The sequence below is a fragment of the Brassica oleracea genome, chromosome C8 (genome assembly GCF_000695525.1).
Source record: "Brassica oleracea var. oleracea cultivar TO1000 chromosome C8, BOL, whole genome shotgun sequence".
In the NCBI taxonomy this organism is placed as follows: Eukaryota; Viridiplantae; Streptophyta; class Magnoliopsida; order Brassicales; family Brassicaceae; genus Brassica; species Brassica oleracea.
In genome coordinates, this window is record NC_027755.1 from 41,110,500 (window position 1) to 41,119,362 (window position 8,863).

The window sequence follows — 8,863 nt, forward strand, 5'->3', positions numbered from 1 at the left end:
TCGTTGCAAATATAGCAGAAGCTGGGCATATTAGTATTTACAGCCCCATCTCTGCAATTGTTGTATTGTTTGTAACCTCTGTATTCTTCATCTTTTGCTTCAATGTATTTGTTTTTTTGCTCTTGATTATAGATACAAAAACATGGTTTGTCAAATAAGTTCTAACGAGCCATGGTGAATTGGTTTTTCAGTTTTCTTTCCCAATTATTAATATGGGCTTGTGTAACGGTGAGGCCCATTATGGGCTATCCCAGCTGCACATCTCGCGCGTGTGTTAATTGTCTGGAGACTATCCAAACACTCATGCACCACATGCCCGAGGGCAAATCTGTCATTTACGTTTCATATATCTATATATATGTGAGTAATTGGAACCGTTGATTATTGGCCTCAGAAAAATAAACAAGAACCTGCAAGGAGTTCTCTATGTTCTTACTTCTTCCATAAGACCAATGATGAACACTAAGTTATCACTTTCTAAGACCAAGATCATTGGTTTCACAATCCGGCTCAACGATACACGCACTCGATATGGACGTTCAACCATTTCCGCAACTCTCAGTTCAAAGCCAGCCTACTCTGGAGAACTCAAAGTTGTAAAAGAGACATCAGGAACGGAACCATTGAAAAAGAAGAATGCAAGCAATGAAGACAACTTCTTGTCGAAAATTGCCATTAATTATCTATCAAAGACGCTTCGAGACACCGCAGGTTCGTATCTCACATCTATTCTTTGTAGTTTTCACAGTTAGAAAGAGGTATCTATTCAGGAAAAAAAAATGATAATTTTTCCTTCAGGGATTAGTAGTAGTAGCAGCAGCAAGAGTACTGGTTACGATAGCTTAGTTGACACGGCAACTAGGGTTGCGGGTAACTTAAGCATCAAGCAACAGCATGAGCTTGTTCTTGTCGCTTTGGACAGAGCATTTCCAGCAGTGATACTCTCCTTGGTAAGTTCTTATGGATTTATAAGATCAACTAGTCATGAGAAATTAATAAAAATAACATTTTCTTGCTAAAATTACAGATCAAAATGCTTTTACCACCTTCAAAACTATCAAGGGAGATGTTCGCGCTATTCACCACAGTGTTTTTCGCTTGGCTTGTTGGACCTTCAGAGGTAAGATAGAACATTATCTCAAAGATCCTAATTTTTTCCGTTGTTTTTAAGCTGTAATTAACGGAAGTATTTTTAATTTGGGAACATTATTGAAAAGGTGAGGGAGACTGAGGTTAATGGAAGAAAAGAGAAGAGTCTGGTGTTCATAGAGAAGTGCAGGTTAAGTGTAATCTCTCTATTTGGTCCCATATGATCACTTAACTTGAGACAAAAATCAAAATCATTCTTCCATAAATAATCATTACATACATAAACCACCAGTAACAACACTAATTTCACTACTGAGATCGTCTGTTAATAATGACTTTTAACTGTTGTTAAATTTGGTAGGTTTCTTGAGCAGACTAATTGTGTTGGTATGTGCACTCACCTTTGTAAAATCCCATCACAAATCTTCATCAAAAACTCACTTGGAATGCCTATCTACATGATGCCCGGTACTACTCAAAATATCATTCTCTTTACTATATAGTTGCAATCACTAAAACAAGAAGATCTTAGCATTCAATAAAAAAAGTTGAAATCAAACTTAATATATGGTGAAAATAGTAGCCTGCACTTCTCACTTGTGGAAGCTTAATATTATCTTGAAGGGTCCCATTGAGTCACCACTAAGGACACAATTAACTACAAGTAGACCCATTAAGTCTTCAAGATGTATAATGATGGGTGATTATTCTTTCTAAGAAGTCAATGATTTGACTTAAGACACAAGCAATCATTCCCTTTTTAAAATGTCACAACACTAATTAACATTTTTCTTGAGTGTTTCTCCACAGATTTTAATGATCTGAGCTGTAAGATGATGTTTGGTCAGGAGCCTCCAGAGATCAAAGATGATCCTGTAATGAAACAGCCATGCTTTCAATTCTGTAAGAATGAAAACGTTTCAGCCAACAAGATAACTTCTTAAGCAAGACATTTGAGTATAAATATCAATTAAAATTCTCTGTTTTTGCAGGCAAATCAAACAGAAGCTATGGTGTGAAGCACTAGAGCTTATACAAGGGACATTAAACATGATTGTAATATCAAAACATATAGTATTTAAGTTTATCTTGTAAAGATAAATCAGAGATTACAGTTACTTATAGAAGCAAACCTCATGCCCTATGGTATTGAACCAAGAACAGAACAGAAAACATGTAAATGTTTGAATTTTCAAAAAGAGTAAGACAATAAGCAGATCTATAAGACCAACATGAATAATGGTAGACAAAAAAAGGCTGCAGACAGAATCAATATTGAGGTGTGTAAGAGTAATTAGGCTGGTTTTGGTTTTGTCTTATATTCATGTGTCCTTGTCTTCCTTCTCTTGAGAATTGTTCCCACATAATCTGTTCTTCCATCAACATTCTCTGTTTCTTCTCCATCTCATTCATCTGCACATAAGCTGGCGGCGCAACCACCAAGGAAGCTGCAAATGGATCCATCGGTACTACCGGCCCATTGCTGCTTCCATTGGCCGTTGCTGGTGCTGGAAGTGCCAGCACTGTTGCTGTAATCATAGTAAATTAGTAGATTGCAAATGAAAACAGAGTAAACAGAGCAAAGTAATGTTTCTTTTCAAACCTGCTGGTCTTCCTGCAGAACCAAATGCCATACTGCTTGCACTTCCACTGGCTCCATAAGCCGTTGAGGTTTGCACTGCGGCGTTCACAGTGCCGTGCTGATACATTCCGTTGAGAAGCAACATATCAAAGCCTCCTCCGAGTTCAGTCTTTTGTCCTGATAAGTTTGTAGCTGACTGCACCAAAGCCGTCTCCCAATCTGCTCCATCATCCTTAAACGCTTCCCATCCAGGACCGGACTCTGAACCCGAACCGCTCGCGTAAGGGCCACCGAATAAAGCCAATGCTAAGTTATCTCCAGCTGCTCCAGCTTCACCGCTGCTTATATCCACAAGATCCAGCAAATCACCAACCTCTTCTTTCTTGTTCTCCTCCTCTATTATCACTGGTTCCTCTGCTTCTTCCTCTGTTTTTTCTTCTTCATCTTCTTTTGGTGGAGGTGCAGGTAAGGCCTTGATGGCGTTCATATCTTCTTCCTGCTCCTCATTTACTTCCTCTTCTCTCGCTTCATCATCATCTTCCTCATTAACAGATTTTGAGTTATTGGTCTCTTCTAAAGCGGTTTTGTCTCTTATAAACTCATCCATGAGTTCAAGCTTCTTCTGTGTTATTTTCTCTATCTCTGGATACTCGGAAGACCTAGCGATCCCCATGTTCTTACACCATGAATAGAACTGATCTAGCTCTTCAAACTGTTTAGAGACACGACAGAAAATGTCATAGATCTTGACTGAATCAGGAATGTCTAACTCCATGAACCGCTCGATCAAAACACCCATTATCTCTGTCACATCATAATATATCTGAAAACTCTCCTTCACTATCGGATACAGGGCCACAATCACAACTCTGTTGTTCCTCGCGCTTCCTGCTTATGCACCATAACTTGTCACAAAATGAACATAGCAGAGAACAAGAAAACGAAAGGATGTGATGTAAGTTGTTTATTTTGTACAATGTTGAATAAATTGTTAGACTGTAACTAGGACTAGCAATTAGACGGATTATTTGGGGTCTAGTGAAAGCATACATTTTAATTAGTATTGATATATATATATATATATATATATATATTTATATTAAATATTTTAGTTTTTATATTGATATTAAATATTTATAAAATATATATATATATATATATATATATAAATTAGATAAATATATGGATTTACACTAACATTATTAATTGATTAAATAAATTCAGATTAATTATAACGGTTTGAACCGATTTGAATCGCTTTAATCAAATTTTAATAAAATCGTTTCCGTTATAACCGATTTGCCACCCTAGGAAATTTTAAGAAATTGCTGAAAATGTTCTATTCGTGTGAATCGCATAAGTCGGATAGTAGTACCTGCTGGACGACAAGCCAAGAAACGGTCAAGAAGTTGCTGCAAATGCTGTACTCTGGTGAAAATCTCCTCTGTTTTCATCTCCGCGGTAGGTTGTGACCTAACCACTATAGCCTTGGAGAGATCAGCCTCGGGCTTATCTTGCTTGTCATCCACGGTATCTCCTCCAACGCAGTAAACTCCACGTTTCCCGTGTCTAGCTTGCATCCTCAAATCAAGCCTGTCGTCGAGGTACAAGGCGTACGTCCTTACAAAGGCAGAGTAGTCCCAGGAGTTTGACCTAGAAACATCTCTAAAGTCAGACATGTTGAGAAGTCTTGTCCCACGGCGAGTAGCGAAGAAGATCTCTTGCTCATAGGCTCGATCTCCTTCTCCTAAGAGACGTTGGATTAGAATCAAGGTTTTGAGAGCAACGGTCCAGCATTTGGTTCTATTAAGACGTCTAGAAAGCGTGTTGACGCAGGAGTTGATGTAGTTGCGTGAGTAAGAAGTTAGGCTAAGAATCTCTCTTATGTACTTCTCTTCTGCTGGGTACTCTTCGTGACGAGTGGCTTTAACGATGGCAACGTCAAGCTCTGATAAAGAAGCGCTTCGGCCGTTGACTTTGGCTAGACCGACGCTTGTTTGGTCCTTCACGGCTCCTATTGCTCGTTTAAGTTTACTCGAACTCATTTTTTTTTGTGATTTATTATAAATGTCTTTTAATTAATAAAGAAAAAAGACAAAGATGATGAAGAGAGAAAATGGAAGAACAAGAGGATTGTTTTATTTTTTTTGTTCTCGTTTCCTCTCTTCTCCTTTGTGTGTCTTTTTGTTTCTTTGTTGTCTTCTTGTGTATGTTGTTTTGTTTCGTCAATGTAGTTTCTTTGGTGTACGTTGATTTTTACCATGCAAGTCGCCGAGGTTGTCGGAGACTTTGGCCGGTGATTAATAACGCCACGTGACCTTTTTAATTGGTAAACTGAAATTTACCAGTAAGGAGTCATTCTCGTTCCTCGTCTTTGCCATTAATTGTGGAAGGAGGAGATACTGATTAAGGAGTCATTCTCGTTCCTGTGATCTTCGTTTTTTAGCCATGGTACACACTATTTCGATAATCTTTGGTTAGATGAGGTTATATAATTTATAATTAGACTTTGTAATAGCATATGGCAGGCTTTTGTAACATCCCGGTATGTGATATATAAAAATGGTTAAGATAATTGATTTGACTATATATATCACCAAAATGCACTTATCTTTTTAGGAACATATTTTTTTTAGAACTTATGAATTAAGCGTGTTTGATCTGAAATAGCGTAAGGATACCAAAATGTAACACACGTCTCATCAACACTCGAGACCGGCGTGTTACCAATCAACAACTTAATTATATCTCAAAATCCGTAAAAAGGTCTGAAAGTCGACTTTCATATAAATAACAAAATAAATCCATAAATCTAATAATTGAAATAATCATAGAAAATAGTAAACATAAGTCTGAAATATACAACAAATTAAAGAAAACGCATAAAAATACCAACTGTCTGATCAATCTTCTACTCGTCAGTCTCACCTGCAAGGAGACAAATGAGGAGTGAGTAATAGGAGAGTCACTCAGTGATGTATGAGATGCTAAACCAGAAATCCATAGACCTGGACAGAGCACTCCGAATAAATATAATTTAACTAATGGCATGAGTTACTTTTAATTTTGTCTAACCAGTCAAATAATTAATTTTAGTCTTTTGAAGTTGAGTTTGAAATCTAATATATTATGATTGTGTTACAAATTTGAGTTATATCATATGTATAATTGATAACTAAAAAGTTAATGTAGAATCACAAAAATGTCATGTATTATATAAGTTAAGTTAGTATTTTTTTTTTGAACGAAGGCATTTTTTTTCTATTTTTGTAAAAGTGTAAAATCGAACCTAAAAATTTTTCACCATGATTTTTTTTTCAATGGAAAATCACTTGTTCATCAATTTTTATTTATTTATTTCTTTTGGTTCCACTTGAATTAATCAAAAACATTTGTTACTTTTTCATATAAGAACAATTATTAATATTTTTTTATACTTAAAAATAAAATCACTTCCAGAAATTATATGCTAGTTATTAATAAAGCAACCAAGAGAAACACCTATAGATAGGGATCATCAATCATTCCTGAAACTTGGTAAGAACCAACGAGCTCTAGAGAATGAAGCAGAGGAAGAAACAAGTGGTGGTAGTTGTTCAACCTTTTTGGTATCCAGATTGAATACAAAGATTTCAGTGCCGTACCAATGTATCTCTTCATCAGTGAAGTAAATAGAGTTACTAATGACGCCTTCCTGGTCCTTAGCAAGCACTGTAATACCCAAATCCAAAATAATCGCCTCATCTCCCAACGAATAAATTTCCTCCAAGCCCTTTGATGATGAATCCATCTTGAAGATTTTAAAGTTCCATGTCTCGGACATAGCAGGATTTTTGCTCTTAACAATTAAGACATCTCCTCGTACAGTGAGAACCACATTTTTCTTCTTGCGAACCTGTTGGACATACCATGGAACTCCAGGAAATCTCATCCTTAAGCTAAATATTTCATTCACACGTCCCCCTCCTCCTAGGCTAGCTCTGGAAAGTTGTAGCGGAAATTCACCAGAAAAGTCGAAAATACGGAGTTCATTATTGGTGAGACAATAGAGCTTGTGATCTTTGAATACCATGTCTTCTTGGTTTTGGATACCCTCCGAGATTTGTATCCACGAGTTATAACCTTTCTTTACATAAGCCAGACTTTCTCTTATAACAAGGTAATCTTTGGTTTTATCGTCTATCCACAATACGGCGGAGTGAAGTCGTCGTACCGGTGTAGTAAGAGGTAGATTGATCCTCTCGCGGGTTAAGAGATTAAAAATATAAACAGGGTGTTCCCAGTTTTCATAACTAGGATTCATCAAAAGCCAGCTTCTACAAGTCGCCAAACAATAAATATTATTTGAAAAGTAGTCGCCAGTTTTGTAGAGCTTTTCTTCTCTATCTTCAGGATTGAACAAGAGACAGTAACTCTTTTCCTCGGGGAGTAAAATCATCCAAGGGATCTTATTGTTTGGCTTAGACTGTCTCGAACCAGTTTGCCAAGATGAGCAAACCGATTTAGCTCTTTCGAAATCGGTAAAGCTAAGGCGTTCAAAAATCAGTTGCATCAGATCTAGAGGAAGCTCGGACCAGCAACGAGGAGGAGATTGGGCTAAGGCTAACAACGGTGGTGAAGCCATCTCACGAAAATGCCTTTAGTTTGGGAGAAAATATTAGATTTTTAGTTTTCACTCTATCAAAAACCTTAATTTGATTCATGTCCATAAGACATATATATATATATATATATATATATATATATATAACAGCAGAATTTGTAGATCATATGGTGATTATAGAGATCATTATGGTGCAGATCATCTACAATCTAAAAAGGACAAGAATCTCCTTCTTTTTTAAATGATATTTATTCTATTAAAATATAAATCATAATTTCTATTCATGCATGATTTTTGTTTTAAAATTGGACCATTTCTAATAAATTCTTATATAATCAATATATAACAACTTCACCTATAAGCTGTTTAAATTTATTTTTGATTATAAGAAATCTGTTGAAAAAAAAATTTACAAAATTTTTAAATATTTTTGTATCCCATTTTCATAAACTTTATAATTATAGTCCATATTGTAGTTAAATAAATGTAGGGATACTTTGAAAAATACTCTATTAATAGTTTGAATTTCGTAAATTACATTTTATTTTTTGAATAGTACACTTTATCAAATGTAAAAAGACATTTTTATCCAAATTTTTTATTTGAATAAATAAAACCCAAATTCGAAATATTAATAATAACAATATTATATTATTATCATTTATGTTAGGAATAAATTTGAGATAAATATATTATTTTACCATTAAGAATTTTAAAATAACATTATTATTATAAAATAAATAAATTATGATGTTTGTGATTTTATCATGAAGTTTATCTTGTACACTTTTTATTTTTTAATCTTATATAAACAAATCTCCCGATTTCTCATTCTCTATAAAAAATGACTTCTTTTACTTATTCATTCCAAGCTCCAAAATTTTCAGATCTATGCAGCATGCTTTTTCTTTAGAAAAAAAAAAACAAAAACCAAACTATTTTTAGAACAAAACACAAGCAAAATTAGAAACCTAAATCTTCTTTTGAAGTCATAAAAAAAACTAAAATTTGATTCATCATCTTAAGAGAACTATCAAAAGTGAGATGATAAAGTTATAGAGATCAAACATATGTTTGAAGGGTAAGAGACTATGTGGATAATAATAAAAAAAGGCTTTTTGCAGAATTGACCTATAACTTAAAGTCAAATACAAAACTAACCTCCTTTTTTTTTGAAAATTGGTTTTTCCCTATTCACCCCACAAGTTCATATAATTTACGAAAATGCCATCAATTTTTTTTTCTTTTTTTTCGAAAATGACATTTTTACTCTCTCACCCTCATCATCTTCAAGTAATTACAAGATTGCCATTGTTATCAATACCACAACCACCATGAACAACCAATTTGAAGCTCTTAATGCTCCCAAAATCGATTTACCCTTCTTCTTTTTCCATTCTTGTGAACTAAACACAACATATCTCTCACTTTCTCTCCACAATGAGCTAAAAAAACCCAAGATTTTGATTCTAAATTTTTTATGGTTCATAGAGTCATAGAAGCTAACGATTCTGGGTGGGTTACTTTCGTTTGTGATTCTGTGTGCTTGGAGAAGCCTTATGTATGCTAAGGAACTTATCTCACCAATT

The 8,863-nt window shown here is 34.8% G+C and overlaps 3 protein-coding genes across 3 annotated transcripts; 1 reads left to right on the forward strand and 2 right to left on the reverse strand.

Moving 5' to 3' along the window:
• Positions 1-399: 399 nt before the first annotated feature.
• LOC106308323 (beta-carotene isomerase D27, chloroplastic) lies at positions 400-2,276 on the forward strand. The gene is made up of 7 exons (XM_013745476.1): positions 400-711; positions 799-950; positions 1,028-1,120; positions 1,218-1,279; positions 1,451-1,557; positions 1,900-1,992; positions 2,082-2,276. Exons 1-7 carry the CDS (start codon positions 453-455, stop codon positions 2,114-2,116), a joined length of 801 nt encoding a protein of 266 aa, XP_013600930.1. The 5' UTR covers positions 400-452; the 3' UTR covers positions 2,117-2,276.
• Positions 2,277-2,336: 60 nt separating this feature from the next.
• LOC106308322 (putative clathrin assembly protein At1g03050) lies at positions 2,337-4,868 on the reverse strand. The gene is made up of 3 exons (XM_013745475.1): positions 4,047-4,868; positions 2,693-3,559; positions 2,337-2,618 (listed from the first exon to the last, which is right to left on the reverse strand). The coding sequence occupies exons 1-3, from the start codon at positions 4,714-4,716 to the stop codon at positions 2,359-2,361; spliced, it is 1,797 nt and encodes a 598-aa protein (XP_013600929.1). The 5' UTR covers positions 4,717-4,868; the 3' UTR covers positions 2,337-2,358.
• Positions 4,869-6,129: 1,261 nt separating this feature from the next.
• Positions 6,130-7,332, reverse strand: LOC106310971 (F-box protein At1g69090-like). Its single transcript, XM_013748197.1, has one exon. It carries the CDS (start codon positions 7,293-7,295, stop codon positions 6,189-6,191), a length of 1,107 nt encoding a protein of 368 aa, XP_013603651.1. The 5' UTR covers positions 7,296-7,332; the 3' UTR covers positions 6,130-6,188.
• Between the last annotated feature and the right edge of the window lie 1,531 nt (positions 7,333-8,863).